The sequence below is a fragment of the Scatophagus argus genome, chromosome 20 (assembly GCF_020382885.2).
Source record: "Scatophagus argus isolate fScaArg1 chromosome 20, fScaArg1.pri, whole genome shotgun sequence".
Classification (NCBI taxonomy): Eukaryota; Metazoa; Chordata; class Actinopteri; family Scatophagidae; genus Scatophagus; species Scatophagus argus.
Genome location: NC_058512.1, coordinates 19,395,241 through 19,416,333, shown reverse-complemented (window position 1 = coordinate 19,416,333; position 21,093 = coordinate 19,395,241). Strand labels below are relative to the sequence as shown.

Here is a 21,093-nt window from a genome sequence, read left to right as displayed (position 1 = left end):
TTTCTCATATTCTCTGAGCATTGTTAATCATTACTTGTTAATTACTAATAAGTGTACGGTAACTACGTCATCATGTTAGCAAACAAACACTAGAGGATCAGCGATATATTTTTACAATCATATCAAGCATATAAACAGTTCTCATTTTGTGCAGGGCTTTGATTAAATTTTAAGTCTGTTCCATCATGTAAGCACAAGAAGAACTGAAATAATAAAAAAAGCTTGTCTATAAGATAAGACTTAATGTAATGTAAGGTTCCAATCACTTCTGCTTATATTGCGGAGTTACCTGGTTGGTAATCCAATCTGGTAAGTGGTTGATATCTGGAAAAAAATGGCCTGAAGACCAACACAGAAGCAGTAATCATGAACAAGAACAGGCACTAAGCAGAGGATCAGTAGAGGCTACCACAGTAGATAGGACATAGGTGCAGGCAGTGCAAAGACACCCCTGAGGGAGTTCAACACATAACAGCAGAGTGCAAGATACAGGAATGCCATAACCAAGTGGCTGGTATAGCAAACATTTGTGAAAGAATGGGCCGTTCTCAGGAGCCCAGTGAATCCCAGCATAGAGCTCAGCGTAGCGCATGGACGAGCACCTGCATCCAAGCCATACATCACCAAGTGCGATACAAAGTGTCGGCCTCAGTGGCGTAAAGCACGCCACCACTGGACTCTAGAGCAGTGGAGACGTGTTCTCTGGAGTGACGAATCACGCTTCTTCATCTGGCAATCAGATGGACGAGTCTGAGTTTGGTGATTGCCAGGAGAACGGTACTCGTCTGACTGCATTGTGCCATGCGTGAAGTTTGGCGGAGTTGGGATTATGGTGTGGGGTTCTTTTTCAGAAGCTGGGCTTGGCCCCTTAATTCCAGTGAAACGAACTCTGAATGCTTCAGCATACCAACAGATTTTGGACAATTCCATGCTCCCAACTTTGTGGGAACAGTTTGGGGATGGCCCCTTTCTGTTCCAACATGACTATGCACCAGTGTACAAAGCAAGGTCCATAAAGACATGAATGAGTGAGTTAGGTGTGGAAGAACTTGACTGGTCTGCACAGAGTCCTGACCTCAACCCGATTGAACACCTTTGGGATGAATTACAGCGAAGACTGCAAGCCAGGCCTTCTCGTCCAACATCAGTGTCTGACCTCACAAATGCGCTCATAAGAATGATCAATAATTCCAATAAACACACTCCTAAACCTTGAGGAAAGCCTTCCCAGAAGAGTTGAAGCTGTTATAGCTGCAAAAGGTCGGGTCAATGTCACATTAAACCCTATGGATTAATAATGGGATGTCGCTTAAGTTCATATGTGTGTAAAGGTAGATGAGCGAATACTTTTGGCAATATAGTGTAACAGAAATGTGCACTTTCTCCAAATTGTCTCAGTGTAATTGCTCATATTCTAAAAGTTTGATGAATGCATCTCAGATTAACCAGTCTGGGGACATGGAAGCAAAATGAAGCTGTGAGCCCCTACTGACTGTGTGTATTATTTAGATAGCAGCAGTTAGTTTGTGGTGCAATTGTCTCCTAGCACACGTTGTACATACTACAACACACATTGTTAGCACAATGCAGTACACTGTATACTTAAACAATAAAAGGCATAAAATTATTTTCACTCTGGGCCACTCTACAAGATGCAACATCAAAATCAGGTAAAATCAGCTTATATAATGCAGGTTTTATGTTGAAAACAAAAAAATTAAAAATTTTAAAATTTTTCAAATTTTTATATTTACGATGGAGTGGAGCAAACATTATTCACAAGCAAAGTTGCAATTGATAAAAATTTTTCCAAACTAATTGGTACATGATGAACCTGGAGTCTTTGGAGTCCTGGCAGTGACCAGTTTTGACTGGCTTGTAATTCACCCTTGTGCAAGAAAAATGTTGAGAAATACGAATTATGCCTTCGTGCTTTCTTCAGAAACCCCGCATTCATCTGTTGAAGAAATGTTTGCAAAATGTTAAAGTAGTCCTTCACTCAATGCCCAGTTTTATCGAGAATTCAAACACACACGTTTGTTCGATATGCAGGCACTGGAGAAGGGATGGGGAAAATGCTCCTCCAGCTGGATCACTCATCACTCCCCTGACCCCAGTCCCCTGCAATAGCTCAACTGATGGCACCTTCCTGAAACTGCTAGCTGCAAAACCACCATGCAAATACATACAAAGCAGCTTGTGTATTGGGTTGGTTTGTTGTTTCTAGCCATTTAGTGAAGATGAGATTCTCCCCAAAACTGTGAAACGGTGTGAGAGAGGATACCACGGAAGAAAATACAAGACGACCGATCGGACCCGACTGTTAATCTCACTAGGTAAGTGGACTGTGGTTCTCAGCTAGTTAGCTAACATTAGCAGCTAGCCTAACTGCAGTTTCGCTGTGTTTGAGCAAAGCTATGGCGTGTAACTATAGTTTGCCTTAGACGGTGAGTGGGGTATTATAATAACCTAGACATGTATTGTTTGCTCTTAAATCGTCTGCCGGTTAATGTTTGTCTCCCGGACTAACCAGGAACGGCCTAAACAGCGTTCTGCCAGCGTTGGACGTTTGTCGCAGCCGTTGTTTGCTTACTTCTAGTGTGCTAGTTGAATAGCTTGTTAGCGGTGTCGCATAGCTAAGCTATCTCCGCTAACGTTACGTTACTTTTTAACGCTAGGTACTTCTTAGCTAGCTAGCGTTACAATCACTTGCACGGCCCGCATTGAGAGAACTAGCGTAATAAACGCAAGCTGGTTGTCGTTTAACGGTAATGGTGTGTGATTTTGACGCGGAGAAGCACAAATAGTTCGACTAATTGCCTACACGGTCAGCTATGTCTGTTAAACCAGTACATACTTGAGCAGTATGAGCAGAGTATGTGAAATTCAGATGATTTCGGGTTTTCTTTTAAACATAGATTCTTACTCTATAAAAAGTGATGTGACATTTATCTAAATGATCTATGTGTGGCGGGAAATCCGGTATATAAGTAGTTAATACACAGAGCAGTGCGTTTATTCAGTTAATTGTTTTGTGGTTCATGCAACTCTTTTTTACTCAAATAGACACACACACACATATACACACAGTACTGTGCAAAAGCTTTAGGCAGGTGTGAAAAAATGCTGCAAACTAAGGATGCTGTCAATAATAATTGTTTATTTTTTTATAAATTTACAAAATGCAAAGTGAGCAAACAAAAGAAAAATCTAAATCAAATTTGGTGACACCACCCTTTTCCTTCAAACCAGCATCAATTCTTATAGGCACACTTGCACAAAGTCGGGAATTCTGTAGGACTACAGTCAGGTCATCAACCAAGTATACCAAACAGGTGCTAATGATCATTAATTTCACATGTAAGTTGAAACACAGTCATTAACTGAAACAGAAACAGCTGTGTAGGAGGCTTAAAACTGGGTGAGGAACAGCCAAACTCTGCTGCCAAGGTGAGGTTGTGGAAGACAGTTTCATGTCACAGGACATACACCATGACAAGACTGAGCACAGCAACAAGACACAAGGGACTTATACTCCATTAGCAAGGTCTCTCCCAGACAACGATTTCAAAGCAGACTGGGGTTTCAAGATGTGCTGTCCAAGCTCTTTTGAAGAAGCAAAAGCAACGTTGAGGACTGCAGATGCTGTGGTCAGCAGTTTGTTCGCTAGAGAGCAGTACAGTAATGAGTGTCTGCAGGCAACAGTGCAGCATGGTGGAGGTTCCTTGCAAGTCTGGGACTGCATTTCTGGAAATGGAGTTGTAGATTTGGTCAGGATTAATGGTGTCGTCAATGCTGAGAAATACAGGCAGATACTTATCCTTCATGCAATACCATCAGGGAGGTGTATGACTGGCACCAAAATTATTCTGCAGCAGGACAATGACCCCAAACATACAGCCAATGTCATTAAGAACTAGCTTCAGCACAAAGAAGTCCTGGAAGTGATAGTATGGTCCCCACAGAGCCCTGATCTAAACACCATCGAGTCTGTCTGGGATTACATGAAGAGACAGAAGGATTTGAGGAAGCCTACATCCACAGAAGATCTGTGGTCAGTTCTTATGAATACATACTCAGTTATAAGTGCTTTGATGTGCACTGAAATGATATCAGGATTTTAGTGGGGCTGCGTAGATAGGCTAATCACAGACATGCTCATCGTTGCTAATATGGGTTACCCATCAAAATGAAACTTCAATAAGTGGTGGGGCTGTTAATTCACATTAAGGTAGCATTTTTGGGCAAGCAAGCATAAATACTACACATACTGCTGACAGTTAAACTTAATCTCCATACAGCCAAACATTTCACTAATGCAACAATGCAGCATTCACCTAGCCTAGCACTAAAAAAACTATTTGTGCTCCTCCATCCAGCAACATGATTCCCATGAGTGCAAGTTCCTACCTGTATTGTAGTGACCCAAAGCACAAAATCGATGCCTTTGTGGCCAAATTGCTATACTGCATATACTTAGATCCAGAAATTGCACCTACATGTACATTAATAGAACAATAATAGTAATAGCCTAGGTTTAACTGATTAGCATTTGGCAGTAAAGAAAATGCTATGCAGGGGGCCTCTGTTGTCCAGAAAGCTTTTAAAGGGTTTCCTGCTCTGTGCAAATCTCACACTTCTTACGTCTTATAAACCCGTTTCATAGGATGAAAAGGCAATACTGCTACATCGAACATTATGCCAGCTTTGAACCAAACAGCTTTTGTATAATGCCGTCCCAGTTTGTGATCTTGGAAAGAATTCTTGCTTTCCAGAGGCAAAAGAGGCGTGACATGTGGCACAACAGTGTCAGTATGATTTACAATATACATGTAGAGCAGATTTTTCCTCAGGGGGTAAGGAGCTCTAGTTAGCATCTTTGCATCTTTGATTTCAAGCCGGCTTACAAATGCGCATACGCAGAATGGAGCCGACAATAACCTTATAGTCGCACACTAATGTGGAGTTAAGAAGACCAAATACTCGCAATTTGTATTACACAGGGCCAAGGAAAAGGGGACTACCGCAAAAATGTTCGGAACAACAAATCTAATGAGACCAGCTGAAAATGCCCAGTTTGAAGAAGCTAGCAAAGGCAAAGAGGCTACAGCTAAAGCTAGCCAGAGCTCAGTGCCAAACACAAGCCAGCAGCTTCTCCTATCTTTCCTGGGTATGAACAGTGGAAAGACCACTGCAATTATGAGGAAAATGATGGAATTCATGGCCCTGGATGAACAGCTGTTCTCCATAGTTGAGAATAGAGGCTTCAGAAATCTGATGAATTACCTCAGCCTTGGTGAATTTATAGGGATACCGTAAAATGATGTAAGTAACATAGAGACATTTCTTTTGTTGTATAAATCTGTTGCACCTGCTTTTTGAAAATTGCAATCAGTGCACCTCTATCTACAAGGTCTTTCTTGAATCATAAAGGATAATGTGTTCATTTTTTGAGGCCCCTTTTCTGTGGCTCTGTTATTGCAGCTACTATGACACAAAAGCCTCTTTTTTTATTTAACACTCCTAAACCTAAATAAATTAAGCCTCTGCTAAGATGAATAAATTCACCAAGTCCTCAGAATTATGAAGTATGACACAGGCTCATGTATCTGTGTAGGTGTAAAGCTATCTCGTACTACTTTTGTGGGGTGTTGTCATAAAGTGAACTGTTTTTCAATATGATGTCATGCAAAGGGCAACCGTTGAGGGTTTGTTGGTTACACAGGATGACATGAAACTGTGAGAAAGTTCATATTGATTTCATAAATAGTCACTATTTTGTCGAAACACCATTAACAATAGCTACAGTTCGGTGAATTTGTTTCTTGCTTCTTTTCTTGCCTTGTTATTAGGATTTCACTCAGTACACCTGTAAGATTGAGATGAGATGAGACTCTTTAATGAATGCTCCACACTGACTCCACCTTTACAAATTTTATTTTTGTGACACAATTATTTATTCATTAGTTTAGTGTAGTTTTTTTATGTAGCAAAGTGAACTATAACTTGAGTTTTGTTATACAATCTTTTGTTGTATAATGACAAATGAATCTTGAATATTGAATTGTGAAGTGACAGCATCAGGCGGAAGGAGAGAAAGAGAGAGAGAGCCCATGTGTGGACAGACGGTAACAAGTGTAGGACATTCAATTCAGTTTCAATTCAGTTCAGTTTTATTTAAAGTGCTAATTCATAACGGAGTTATACACTTTACAGGTGTATGAACAACACATAAAAAAATGAGAATCAGAGAGAATATAGAACAGAAATTTTGAAAATAATTTTGTGTTTACTTGTGTTATCTTTGTCTAATATTTAAATTTGCTTGATGATCTGAAACATTTAAGTGTGACAGACATACAAAAACATAAGAAATCACAAAGGGAGCAAACACACAATCACAACACTGTTTTTACAAAACTTCTCTGTAACTTGCACATAACAACAGAGCTGACAGTGAGCTGTATCTGTAGATTAAAGAAAACATCCTCATGTGTACAGCAGAGGGTTGCAGGGTTTAGGTCACCTTCATTTCATTTAAACTTACCAGGTAATTGCAAATTTCACCCTTCACACCTCCTCCTTCTGCTGCTCAGTTTCAGTCAGTTTCAGTCAGTCAAAAGTTAATCTGTCATGTTTTACTGCAGAACTCTACAAAAATGCCTGAGGTTCGGGAACTTTCTGAAGCTTTGCCAGAGATGCCCATGGACCCAATCACTGGAGTTGGAGTAGTAGCTTCCAGGAACAGGGCTCCCACTGGATATGATGTGGTACGTCACAGAACACAACTTTTAGACAGTTAGACAGCTGAATTACCAAATTACCATGTTAAATAATCATACATTTTGATAATAAAGTCCAAATAATTCTTTAAGCAATAACAATGCCTACCATAATAATTAAAAATGCACATTTTGATTAAAATTACCAAAATTACCTGAAGAACAAAAGTCAAGAATCAAAAGCCCCTTTCACACTTGCACTGCTACCCTGAGGTTGTCCAGACATTACCTGGTTGAGCTGTGTGTGGAAATACAATAATGATATGAATTGATGATATGAATGAATAACTGATATAATAATAATAATATAGAAATATGACTAAATAATAATAGTAGTTGGTGGTGAGCAGGACCACAGCAGGAGGTGAACCGTCAAGATGAGAAAGCACAAAGACTCTGGGGAACAAACCAAGCTAATAACATGCATTAATAGGACAAGAATGTGTGCAGACGGAGAGGGAGAGGAAGAGAGAGAAGCTCAGTGTATCAGAGGAGGCCAGCCTGCAGCAGCCCTAACTACAAGCTTTATCAAAAGCAAGTTTCAAGTCAATTCTTAAACACTGACAAAGTGTCTGCCTCCCGGACTGAAACTGGAAAATTGCTCCACAGAAAGAGATGTACGCTAGGAACCACAAGTAACGCTGCATCCCGGGAGTGTAGAGTTCTAGTCGGATATTTATTATCAATAGTTCCATTATCATGTTTTACTGTAAGTGTAATTCTAAAACTACTGTCAAGTAACACTGACATTTCATCATCATTTTATTTTTCTTTGGAAGGTTAACAAAAAAAGACAGGACAAGACAAGTCTGAGAAAGGTTGAAGAATCTTGTGACAACCAGATAATTGCTGACCCCTTCTCCCTTGACTTACCTTTGTTTAGGTTTCAACAACAACAGATGGCCTTGATGCTGACCTGTGGAAAGACGGTCTTTTCAAATCCAAGGTGACCCGCTACCTCTGCTTCACCAGGGTCTTCTCTAAAGAAAACGTAAGTTAATTCACCTCACCAACCAGCAGTACGTGTTCCAATCTGAGGTCATACATTTAGCTAGGGATACACTGACACCAGTGCCAATATCAGGTATACAGATGAACAGGTTGTTTTGCGTCAGTAAAAGGAGGACCCGATGTGCCGACACAGACACAAGGATAAGGTGAACAAAAGACTTTAATAATTAAACTTACTCAAAAAAGAACAGAAGCAAGCTAAAGGTGGCTGGGAGTCCAGGTAGTAATTGTCCAAGCAAAGAAATAAATCCAAAATGGAACACGAACACAGGGATCACAATGGAAGACTGAAATCGGTGGAAGAGAAGGAACACAGTCAAACTGACAAAACACACTGGCGAAAGCAAAGCACAGGTGGATAAAGGGTGGAGTAGCAAGAAATGGGTGGAACTAATAGGGGGAGGGGAAAGCAATAAAAAGGAGGGAAAATACGCAAAGACAGGAAATGAAAAGCTAAACAGGACACTAGAAGAGAGAGAGAAAAACTACAAAAACAGGAAACTAAATACTCACTTCAAACCATGACACAGATAGAAAGAGGAGCAGTCATGTCAGAACTGCAATGGTATTAGTATTGGCAAGTACTAAAATGTACTATGTCTGAAAAAATTTGGTATCATAGCATCCCTGCATTTAGCATTTGAATGAACCATTGAAGATTTTGAGGTTACATTTAGTCCAGTTCTCGTTTTTTTCCCCCATTGTTGACTTATTTGTTTCCAAATAATACAGATTATCTCCATAATCTCTCCTTCCCATTTTTGTCCTGTTTCTCTACAGAGTCATTTAGGCAATGTTCTTGTGGATATGAAGCTGATTGATATAAAGGATACATTGCCTGTGGGTTTCATTCCGATCCAAGAGACTGTTGATACTCGTAAGTTATCAAGTCCAATGTGTTTTAGAATTATTAGAATTGAGTTAAATACCCCAAATCCCCATCTTAAGGTGCAGAGAATCTCTCTGGCTTTAATGTATAGCTAATGAGCAGACTATTGGCAGTGAAATGACTCTCAGTCTGACCATCTGACTCTTGTGTGTTCCACAGAGGAGCAGGCCTTCAGGAAGAGGCGACTCTGCATCAAGTTTATTCCACGGGACTCTACAGAGGCAGCCATTTGTGACATCCGCATCCTGGGGCGCTCCAAGCAGGCCCCTCCCCAGTACACCTTTATAGGGTGTGTAGTTTGGGATGGGTAGTTTATTGTCCACGTGTTTGCACTAAAATTGTTCAGACTGTAGTTGAAACCAAGTCACCGTTGGCAGTTGCAGCTGCAAAATACACTATGCCATGTATAGAGTAAGCAGTTTTAGGTGGGGCATGAAGAACCTTAAGCATCTCTGAAATATATGTACAGTATTTCAAAAAGAGACTCAGGTTCAGAAGTCACATAGTAAACAGGGAAGAAGTTGAGAAAGCAGACTTGGATTGGACTTAATAATACAATAATGAATAAATAACAAGTTGCCTCTGACTGATGGTACCTTGTAACCATAGGTCACAGAGCCCTCAACCAACCGTACCAGAATTGGTTGACCAGAGCAAGTTGATTTATTCAAGTTCTGTGTGAGGTTGGGATTGTAGCAGAAAAGAAAAAACATGTAAATGTGTACTAGAAATACGTTCAAGTATAAAAGAAACATACACACAGTCATGTCAACATCTGCCCATGTTGTTCTTCTGTGTAGTGCTATTATAACTAACTTGAACAACATATCAGCTAAAAAACAAATACATACAATACATGGTGTTCAGAATTCCAATCCAACCTGTCATGTTTGTCCTTTGTAATGTATGATTTTTATTGCATGTATTTCTCTCTCTCTCTCTCTCTCTCTCTCTCTCTCTCTCTATCTATCTATCTATCTCTCTCTGTCTCTCTCCCTCTCTCTCTCTCTCTCTCTCTCTCTCTTCCATCCATCCTCTCTGTCCTGGCTACCTTTTCTCCCCCTCCTTCATCCAGCCGACTATCAGCAGGATAGTTCTCCCTTGCCGGGTCCTGCTCAAGGTTTCTTCCTGTTAAAAGGGAGTTTTTCCTTGCCACTGTCTGCTTGCTCGGGGGTTCAGGCTCTGGGTCTCTGTAAAGCATCTAGAGACAATTTTGATTGTATAAGGTGCTATATAAATAAACTGAAATTGAATGAGTGGACATGCTTTATATTAAGCCTCTAACTTTTCTCCATTATCTGACGTTTTGGCAGATCTTTATTTTTATTAATGCTTATTAAATTGTTGTTGTTTGATAGAGAACTCAACAACATGGGAATCTGGTATCGCATGGGGAACGTACCTCGGGCCCAGGACTCTACACACACACCAACAACCAACAATATCCAGACTGTGAACTCCTCCTCCAGCACTGCCCCACTCCCAACAGCTCCTATGCCCAAGTACGTCCACCCTAATCGTGTGTTTGTACATGTGTGTGTGTTAACATATCTGATTTATTGTTACTCATTCAGCTAACTCACATGTATTCTGCATTTACTCACAAGGCTGAAACACTTCACTCAGTCCTGAATGAAGGAAATAGGATGTTCACTGTCCTTGAACACATTTCGCCAAGGGAAAGGAAACATATCTATATTTAGGTGACAGTGAAGTAGGAAAAAGTGATGAACTCATCTGGAAAACATGTTTTTATGGAATTGTCCAATTACTTTGAATGTCTGTTTTGAATAGTGATGATTTTCTGCACCCTCAGATGAGGATATCAAATTTAATATTGAGAATAGTCTCAGGGTGAGCTGTGTCAAATTTGAAAACAAATGAATGAGGTTAAAGGTTAAACGACAGCATTATACTATACTCTACAAAGGTAACACAGTGTGCAGTTTACAGTGTACTCTAAATTTTAAAATGCAAATAGTGTACAGATAGTTTAGAAATGAGAACTTAAATTCTGTCTGTATAATGCCTTATTGGGAACTTAAAGCTTCAGTTATGTTTTCCATAAGGCTGATTGCGTGAACATGAAGTGATGCGGGATTGTGATCGGAACAAATCGTTTAAAGCTTTTTACTGTGTACTCTGTGCAGGTTTCTCCTCACAGCGAACTTATTTTTCTTGAAACTCCTCATAGTTCTCCATTTTCTCCACCCATTCTCATCTGCACAGTTAGAAAATGTTGGATTACTGAGACTGATTATTTATTTATGCGCAGAGTATGCTTTCTACATTTTTATTATTAGTAGTTTTTATGTTTGCTGTTAAGCACCTTGGAGAGCTTCTCTCCCAAATGTTTGCTGTGCCTACAATGACAATATAGGTATTCTATTCTATAAAATAAGATTTCAGCCTTCTGCGTGATGGGAAGGATGAGCTTGGGCCAATTTTGGACTTCTCTCTTAACTGGTGTGAGATGTCAAACCTACTTTTAAACATCTTGAAAACGGAAAAATGGCAGTTGATTTTAGAAAGCTGAGATCATCCCACTTAAAGCCTGTGAGCTGTACAATTGGTCAAAAAGGCTCACAGCATTGTGCATGACCAGCGGCATTCCCTTGTCCTTTCATTTGAATTGTTGCCTTCTGTACGACTACACTGCCCCCTTAATTTGCTAAAAACTGATCATTATTTTAATTTGTACCTCAGGCTTTTAAGTTCTTAAATGGATAATGTACATCCTAATCATTGTCATTGCAAGGTATGCACATCTGTGTAATTCTGCTGCACACCAATTTCTACATCTGTCTAAATACAATGACTTTTGATGCTAATTGCGGCATTCAGCTTTAGCAGTTTAGTTTTTTTTTTTTGTTTGTTTTTTCGTGATGACAAATACGCCCAGTGTTGCTGTGTAATTTCCCGCCTCGTCTTTCTTATTTGTCTGATTGCCCAGGTTTAGAGCTCAGATGGTATGTCAGAATAATAAAGTAAAAACTTAATTGCTAACTGTATCTTGGAGAAAAAAATAATCTAAGGCTTTTGCACTCCTGAACATCAGCAAGGACATACAGGAATGGATGTGTAGATTCCTTCTTTTGTGTCTATTGAGCTAACCAAATGCTGGTATTTACTTTCTTTTTGCCCCAAGGCATATTTCTATGACTCTCCCAGCCAGCTTCAGAGGGAAGAATACCACCAGGCCAGACTATGAGCACCAAAACTCCAACCTGTATGCCATCTCAGGTCAGCAACAACGTGCAGTTGTCTTTTTCTCAACACCCTCTCCACATAATTAAAATCATTTTTCTTGTTAGCTTTAGAGATACATGAGACGTTTGAGACATACGAAACATTGGAAAATTTAATATCATGATTTTTTTGATTAAAACGATCATGGTAGTTGAGCACCTCATTTGCAATATGGCAGAGTATTAAGTATAGACAGAACATCCGAGGCAGGAGGAAACACAAACCAGAAGCTTAGATAAGAAATTTTGATAGAAAGTAAAAATAATAAAAAGCCAAAATAGGCAAAGTAATAAAATCTAGAACAATCTTGAACAAATCTTGAAAATTTGAAACGGAAGAATCAGCTTAAACAGGAACAGCTGGAAAGTAAGATGATGAAAATTTAAATTGCCCTGAGGATGAGGTTAGTTCAGCTGAGCATGTCTGTTAGGAGGGCACACATTAAAGATAACAGTGAAGTACAAAAAGGAATTTTTTTTTTTTCTTTTTTTTAAAAGAACAGTCCAGGACCTTGTAAATAAGTAAAACTTACATGATATTTAAAAATGATCTTCTCATCGATAAATATTCCTCTTTCAGATTTTGTATTTGTATTTTCTGAATAAATTTTAAATTATGTTTAGATTTACGTAGCATTCATTTGAACTGTTTCTTTCAGCTATGGATGGAGTGCCTTTCATGATCTCTGAGAAGTTTGCTTGTGCCTCGTCAGAGGTAAGTTGTCTCAGTTGAGTCTTTAGGCTTTTGAGGGTCACAGGTTTTGTCCTCCTATGACACAGGTGTCCAGAATATTGCTTTTAATGCCTATGCTCGACTTCTGTACTTTTGTTTAATAGTCAGTCCTTGTTTGACTAATACAAATTGTGCCAAAGTAAAACAGATTTTAAATAATTCTAGTAGTTTTAGGTTGAAAGGAAATACCTTTATATGTAACTAAATAGTACTGACTTGCATTTATGTGGCGCGTTTCAAATCTGCTGACGTCTCAAAGGGCTTTACAACACCTGCCACATTCCGCTGACGGCCGAGGCTGCTATGATGAGTGCCAACCTGCTGATTAGGAGCAATACTGCCCTTCCTACCAAAGTGCTCCATGATATTATCAGCTAAAAAACAAATACATAAAACATAGTCTTCAGAATTTCAATTATAACAACCTGTCATGTTGTATGAAGTTGTAATGTATGATGTTTATCGCGTGTATGTTTCTCTCTCTCTCTCTCTCTCTCTCTCTCTCTCTTTCTCTCTTTCTCTTTCTCTCTTTCGTCCTCTCTGTCCTATCTACCTCTTCTTCCCTCCTTCACCCAGCTGACTATCAGCAGGATAGTTCTCCCTTGAAAGCCGGGTCCTGCTCAAGGTTTCTTCCTGTTAAAAGGGAGTTTTTCCTTGCCACTGTCTGCTTGCTCGGGGGTTCAGGCTCTGGGTCTCTGTAAAGCACATAAAGACAATTTTGGTTGTATAAGGTGCTATATAAGTAAATTGAAATTGAAATATTTATATGCTCAGCCATTCACACAGATGTTCAGATACTGATGGTTCATTATCTCGCCCAAGGAGGCCAAGACCGCTAACTTCTGATTAGTGGACAACCGCGCTACCTCCTGAGCCACTGCTACTGAAATTGAACTTTAGATGACTGAACAACTAACTAAGCTAACCTTCTCTACCATCCATGTTCAGCTGCAGCAGGTAGATCTGATGGGCATTACAATCAAGTCACTGGCCGAGATTGAGAAAGAGGTGAGTTGACAAATTTAATTAAGTTGGAGTCACTACAGTTCTGCTAATTTAAGTTCACTGCAAATTCATTTTTTTCATTGCTTTGTCCATCATTTTTATTGGTTAGGATAACACAGTTCTCACCAAAGAAAAGCTGAGATTGGGAACATGGCCACAACTCTACAACAATATCTGATATGTGTACACACCAGCAGTCAGATTATCAGACAGGCTGTTAACAAACCAACAATTTATCCAGATCATCTAAACCTCTTTATTTTTAAGACAATCTGAAATTAGATAATAATCACGTTACCTGTTAAACTTAACCTGTGGCAATATTGCTATAAAGAACCAAACTGTGATAATTATGCTTTATCTGGTCTGGTTTGACTTGAAGAATGTGTGGGAAAGTATTGTCTCTAAAAACAGATAAACAGATGAGGCTGATTATTACTATAATGTTGCCTCTCACCTTCTTTTGTGCCTATGCAAACATTTCTAACACGCCTCTGGTGTTTACTTGAATCTACATTGCCGCTTATAGTCTTAAGAAATAGAAATGTCCCTTTAATTACTAAATGTAAATGGGTCACTGTAAACCACAAATGTTCTGTTTGATGACTTCGGCGTCAAATGAGATGGTTTCTATTAGTATCACCAATTAATAATTTTTGCTCTTGCTCCTTGTGTCAGTATGATTACAGTTTTCGCACAGAGCACAGTGCAGCTGCTCGCCTCCCCCCCAGCCCAACACGGACCTCGCTGAGCTCTGAGGCCTGAAGACACCCCCACCCCCCGACCCCACCCTAAAAAACACTCTCCCATATGGATGCCAGCAGGAGAGACTTGTACACAACTACTGAGGACCTCCCCAAAACAGTTCCCGACACCTGTAACTGACAAGAAAAACAAAACAACAGAAAGATTCCGTGTGTCCAGCTGAAACCACTATGTACAACATCGATGAGCTGGCTTATGAGAGGAAATTGCCCGTTGTTGGACAAAAGAGACCTTTCTTGCTCAAGAAAACGGAAACGGATCTCACTCTTATACAATACATTTCTTTTCCCAATCAGTCCTAAGTATTGTTCTCTGTAATACAAATCACCACTCCCTATCTGAAGGACTTACAGACATGGTAAAAGGATACTTTATTCTGATGGAGAGCACCTGTTAAGACTTTTTTTTTTTTTTTTTTTATGAAATGGGATGAGAGTCTGTGCGCAACCATATTTGCCTTCTGTGTTAATGATACACCTGCTGTTTGGTCATTGGCCTGAATCAAGGTACCTGGAGGGTGTGAAGGTGTAAAGGAAAATGTCATGCCATGGGATTTTTTTTTTTCAAGAGTATGCTGTTGCTCTTGATTGGGAATCATTTTCATTGTTCTCTAGATGTTACTGCAATATACTGGTGTGACTGTGAGTGCAGTTTGTGTTTGGGAATTTTAATGTGTGCATCCTGTTCACCACAGTTATTCTATTAACCACTCCTTCACTGTCTGTTTATGTGAGCCAGTATTTTAGCTTCCATATAGAGCCACTGTTACTGTTTAAACGTTGGTAAACCATGAGAGAGGTTACTGTTTTATAATTTTTGTTGAGTTAATCTAATGTCTGCTACTTTTTTAGGGCTGGGAACCATTATTTTCATATTATTGATGATACCTTATTTTGAATATCTCGGATGGAAAAGAGGACAGTCTGTTTTAACTTATACACCCCTTCACATGTTAAAACAATCTATGGCACATTTGAGTCCTTTAGTCCCAGTACAAGTCATTGCTCCATCATCCTCATTGAGCCTATGGGAAAAACAATATTAGATTGTTCTTGTTTGTTTGGGGTTTCTTTATCCGTATCTTGGCATCTAAGCTTTTGTTACTTGAAACATTTCAATCACTACAAAAGAAAGTGTTCAGGTTTGATACCCAGCCCTACTTTCTTTACGTGATCAGAATGTTCTCCACTATTTTAAGCCACTTTTGTAAGCACAACACGTACAAACAAAAAGGTTGCAGGGTGTCATAAAATTATAGTCCATTCTTCATTATGCAAGAGCAAAGGCAAACTTGTTAAGTAGAAATACTTTTTTGACTACTTTGAGTCTGTTGTGCCTACAGTAATAATGATAGATTTTTAATTCAGCTTGTTTCCCCCTCTACTCCTTTTTTTTAAAAAACAAACTTTCTCTTAGTTTGAATCTATCCTCATAGTCTGTTACTTAAATTTAACTCTTATTTTGTAGCTCTTTGACATGCGAAGACCATTTTCAGCTCAGAGCCATTACAGCATTCAGTTCTAATGGGATGGGTGGAACTTTGAGACTAAAAAAGGGGGTTCAGTTCCAGGGTCTCACAAGGAGAGGAACTTTGTGAACTAGATGGCCTTTTCACCAATAGTCAGCGTTCCCCAGCCACACATGCGTAGAGCAACAATACTGGATGTAGCCGCTTGAAGGGGCTGGCATGGAACCAGTTTTGGCTGTCTCACAGTGGAGATGTTTCAGATGACTAAAAATGTGGTGCAGGAATCTACCCCCAGCACTGACCATTCATTGGTGCAAAGATCCCGTGAGAAAACAAATGTAGTTCTTCAAGAATTATGACCAAGATATGTAGTGAGTGGATCATTTATGCTATGTAAAATAAAAACAACAACAAAAAAAACACCATATATCAGTGCTCTCTGCTGGACAAACTAATGTTAACATGGTTTCTAAAAGACCTCAAACCCATGTCTGACATTTGTTGTTACTAATGAACAAACATATGCTACAGAATATATAAGAAATCCTCAAATACTGAGCCTCATCTCCTGTTTTATAAATATATTTCATCATGTTCTGTTTTCAGATCTGCTCCTGTTTGAATTTGCTGTTAATGCAATCTTAACAATCCTCCATGTTTATCTGTTGTTTACACCAAGAACCATATTATACTCACCACTGTGCTGCTCCTCTCTCACCGAAGTACTGCTTTCATTCACCTATTTTCAGTCATGCGTTGCCTCTTTGAGTTCACTCCAGCCAGATGTCTGTTTATTCAGTGCAACGTTTCCTTTAAGTTAATACAGTATTGTTTTGAAAAGCACCAAGGACTTTAGCGAACACCAGTGACTCCATTTTATTTTGTTTATTTCACACCATTTCATAAAATGGATGTTAAAAGAAAATATTTTCCAAGTGTCTCTGTAATATTATCAAATTCTAAATGCATGGATTAACTCCTTTTAATTTCTAGTTTTGTTTGTCTAATTTATTTGTGATTTCAGTATTGTGAGTCTTTTGTCCTAAAAAATCTTTGTTGTTTTAAAGAAATACCACATAAAATTGTCAATCACACTGCTGACATCTTTGACGAGGGATGGAAAGACAGACTCATGTCCATGTGAAGCTCTTTGTATTTGAGCTGACTGCATTGGCTTGCTCTGCTATATGCTACTCACGTATCATTACACAGATGTGGTGTTTACTTTCAGCCAGTTTTGCTGAAACATTTAATAGCTAACTAATATAATGTATCCACATTAACAACAAATAGGAATCCTGCTTTGATATGTCTGTTAGTTTGCATGTGTGGTCATGAGATGTCGGAGGTTTCAATAGAACAGTTATTTTTGTAGTTTGTTATTGATCAAAAGTCAGCTTTTGTCTCATGAATAGTTTTTTTTCTTTTTCAGTAAACACACAAAATGGCGTCATTTGAAGTTGTATCATAAAGTTTTATTAAACTATGATGAATTTCAATCTTTTTTTTTTCCTCAACTTCTAGCCTGATTAGTATTGGATTGTATTGTGTATTTTTTAGGCCTATAAACCAATCTGTATATTATCCTGTATTTTTCAAACATCTAAGTATCTCAATTTCATTATCAAGCAATATCTCTTAGCTATACCTATTAAATAGAGTTGCAGCATTTAGTCAAAAGAAAGAAGTGGTTGCCAATATTTTAATGATCAATTATTGCTTGAAAATTGACTGAAACAGTTAATGCCAAACATTTGCTGTTTCAGCCTTGTAAATGTAAGGATTTGCTGCTCGTCTTTGTTGTTTATGACAGTAAATGAAGAGTCTTTGGATCGAGGTACATATGAGTTTGTGACCTCACAACTGGTTTGGAAACCAGTTATCATCCAACATGCAGCCTACTCGAGTGTGATGTGGAAACTTGAAGCCTCCAGCACACTTACACTAAGGATGAGGTTGAAGTAGCACGTGTGCTTTTAAGATTTTTAAACTACTGTAGTTAATTCCATTTTTCCCTGTCAGCTCATTCAATATCTTGTGTGGAAAGTACTTTTTTTTACCCAATCACATTCAATCTCTCAAATGAGACCAACCCTTTTATTTTGAAAAGTGATCAGTTTTCTCTAGTGCGACCATAAGAAGAAGAATCAGCTTTATTGACAGTATATATACACTGCTCAAAAAAAATGAAGGGAACACTAAAATAACACATCCTAGATCTGAATGAATGAAATATTCTTATTAAATACTTTGTTCTTTACATAGTTGAATGTGCTGACAACAAAATCACACAAAAATTACCAATGGAAATTAAATTTATTAACCCATGGAGGTCTGGATTTGGAGTCACACTCAAAATGAAAGTGGAAAAACACACTACAGGCTGATCCAACTTTGATGTAATGTCCTTAAAACAAGTCAAAATGAGGCTCAGTGGTGTGTGTGGCCTCCACGTGCCTGTATGACCTGTATGACCATGCTCCTGATGAGGTGGTGGATGGTCTCCTGAGGGATCTCCTCCCAGACCTGGACTAAAGCATCCGCCAACTCCTGGACAGTCTGTGGTGCAACGTGGTGTTGGTGGATGGAACGAGCATCAATGCCTTCATCTTGCAGGAGCTGCTGACACACTCCAGCCACATGAGGTCTAGTATTGTCTTGCATTAGGAGGAACCCGGGGCCAACCGCACCAGTATATGTTCTCACAAGGGGTCTGAGGATCTCATCTCGGTACCTAATGGCAGTCAGGTCAAGTGCCTTGCTCAAGTTGTCTATTGGAGGGGGGGAGCATTTGTTGCATTAATCACTCCACCACACCCAAACCGGTGACCTGCCGATCACAAGCCGCTTCTCCGACCTCTAGGCCACGGCCGCCCCCAAGGGTAAGGGTAAATTACTCCAGTGGAAAAGGTTCCAAATAACTAGAAAACTGTAGCCTTTAAAGGCCTTGAGTTTTCAGACTTTTGTGAGTCTCATTAAAGCTTCAAAGCCCAATTCACAGAGCGCCTCACAGAACATAAGCCAACTTAAGCTTCTCGGTGTAGTCGTCTGCCATTGCCTTGAAGTTGTCCCCATATTGGATGTTCTTACAGCAAACTGTTGGTGGTTCTTTTCTCCCGCTGTGTTTCATCTCTGTGTGTTTTTACAGTGTAGTTTATTCACGAACACGAGTCAGTTAGCTCTCTGGAAAACATATGGCTTCTGTCACCGCCACCCCAGGAGCTTTTCAGAGTGGAGTAACAACACTGGCTGGTAGACATCTGGAGCTGCATCACTGCACCACCACAGAGAGCGTACGTGGAAAATCCCAGTGTATGTTTGACCTTACTTTATCATATGTTGTGCACATCAGTAAGGCTCGTTCTTGTTCGGAATCACAGAAAGGATAACCAATAGTGAGATAATGATGAAGTAATGAGGGACTACTTCGTAAACTACTCAGAATTATATCACTAATGCACAAAGACAGTAACTTATGTTTCAGTAATTAGTAATTAATGTGTAATTACTAGTTTTGTGATTTTTGTTGTGTTTTGTTTTTGTTCACCAGCTGGTTCAGGATAAACTAATGAAGAAAGTCAGTATGTCAGTATGACGACAGTTCGGTGTAGGTTCCTTACCTTGTAAATTTTACTTCATTCCGTTAATTACCTAACTACATTGTTGTTGTATGAAGTACTTGTACTTTGCTTAAACCAAATACCAGTATTTCTCTGATTCCAGAAATTTTATGTACAACATTCGTTTGCATATAAGCAACTTTAGCAGTGAAAAGTAACTAAGTCTACGTTTATTCACATAACATACTTATATATTTCATGTTACTTCTGCTCCGCTACATTTATCCAACAGCATTCGTATAAAACACAAAAATATTCAACCACAGATGAGATAATTAGCTTGATGACTGATTATTTGATTGACACAAAATGAATTCATTTTTCATGTAAAACCATTTCATGGTTCCAGCATCACAAATTTAGGATTTACTGCTTTTGCAATGTGTGACAGCTTTTATCACCATTTTAAGAATTTTTACACACCTCAACCAAGAGTAAAATTCTCCTTTTATATTAATTTATATTTATAGTATAATCATTTTATATTAAATTAGTATTAATAAAAAGAATCCAATGATACGATATATGATAGTAGAACAGTTATAAATATAAATATACAACACTTATAATACTTTAAGTACATTTATTATAATACTTTAAGTACATTTTTCTCACTATACTCACATACTTTTACACAAGTAACATTTCAGTGTTCTTTGCAAGTATTTTTACAGTACAGTTCTGTGGCACAGTTTTAACATCGACTGTTAACATTCAGTGCCAACATTCCCTTGATGTGGCAAAATAATGTTAAGTGGAAAATAAATCTTTCTCTAAGCTGTACTATAACATAGGGGCTATGTACAGACATTGCATAGCCCCTTTCAGGCCCACTCTGTTCTGATGCTGAACTTGTGTTAACCTTTCAAAAGCTGCTGATATTGAATGGCCTGGTGATATAGTTCTCCAGTTGGGTCATCATATTAGAAAACACATGCATGGAAGGAATCTCTCGGTGTCCATTGTGTTGCAGTCATTCTTCTTAAAAAAAAAATCAGGGAAAAGAAATGCTTCAGGTTAAAATAACAAAGTAAATGGAAAAGAAGTCATAATTTATCAAGAGGACATGAGTAGTCCAACAATGACTGATTATTTAGCCGAGTCACCAGCGTCTGAGCTGAATAAGTGTGATCTTTCCAGTATAAATGATGCTAAGCCGGTTTTCAATTTTTTTCAATTTATTTATATAGCACCTTATACAATCAAAATTGTCTCTAGATGCTTTACAGAGACCCAGAACCTGAACCCCCGAGCAAGCAGACAGTGGCAAGGAAAAACTCCCTTTTAACAGGAAGAAACCTTGAGCAGGACCCGACTCACAAGGGAGAACTATCCTACTGATAGTCGGCTGGGTGAAGGGGAGGAAAGAAGAGGTAGACAGGACAGAGAGGATGAGAGAGAGAGAGAGAAACATACATGCAATAAACATAAATTACAAAGGACAAACATAACAGGTTGTTATAATTGGAATTCTGAAGACTATATTGTCTGTATTGTGAATTGCTGTTTTTTAGCTGATATGTTGCTTAAGTTAGTTATATTAGCACTACATAGAAGAACAACATGGGCAGA

The 21,093-nt window shown here is 38.8% G+C and overlaps 1 protein-coding gene across 2 annotated transcripts; it reads left to right on the top strand.

Moving 5' to 3' along the window:
• The first annotated feature begins 1,864 nt into the window (after positions 1-1,864).
• On the top strand, positions 1,865-17,390 carry mvb12ba (multivesicular body subunit 12Ba). 2 transcript variants are annotated; one of them, XM_046375433.1, is made up of 10 exons: positions 1,865-2,336; positions 6,648-6,770; positions 7,666-7,773; positions 8,574-8,670; positions 8,842-8,971; positions 10,041-10,184; positions 11,831-11,925; positions 12,590-12,645; positions 13,612-13,671; positions 14,347-17,390. In XM_046375433.1, exons 2-10 carry the CDS (start codon positions 6,660-6,662, stop codon positions 14,431-14,433), a joined length of 888 nt encoding a protein of 295 aa, XP_046231389.1. In that variant the 5' UTR covers positions 1,865-2,336; positions 6,648-6,659; the 3' UTR covers positions 14,434-17,390. The 2 variants fall into 2 exon arrangements, with proteins under 2 accessions (XP_046231389.1, XP_046231390.1); XM_046375434.1 differs by lacking the exon at positions 1,865-2,336 and adding an exon at positions 2,347-2,447.
• The last annotated feature ends 3,703 nt before the right edge of the window (positions 17,391-21,093 follow it).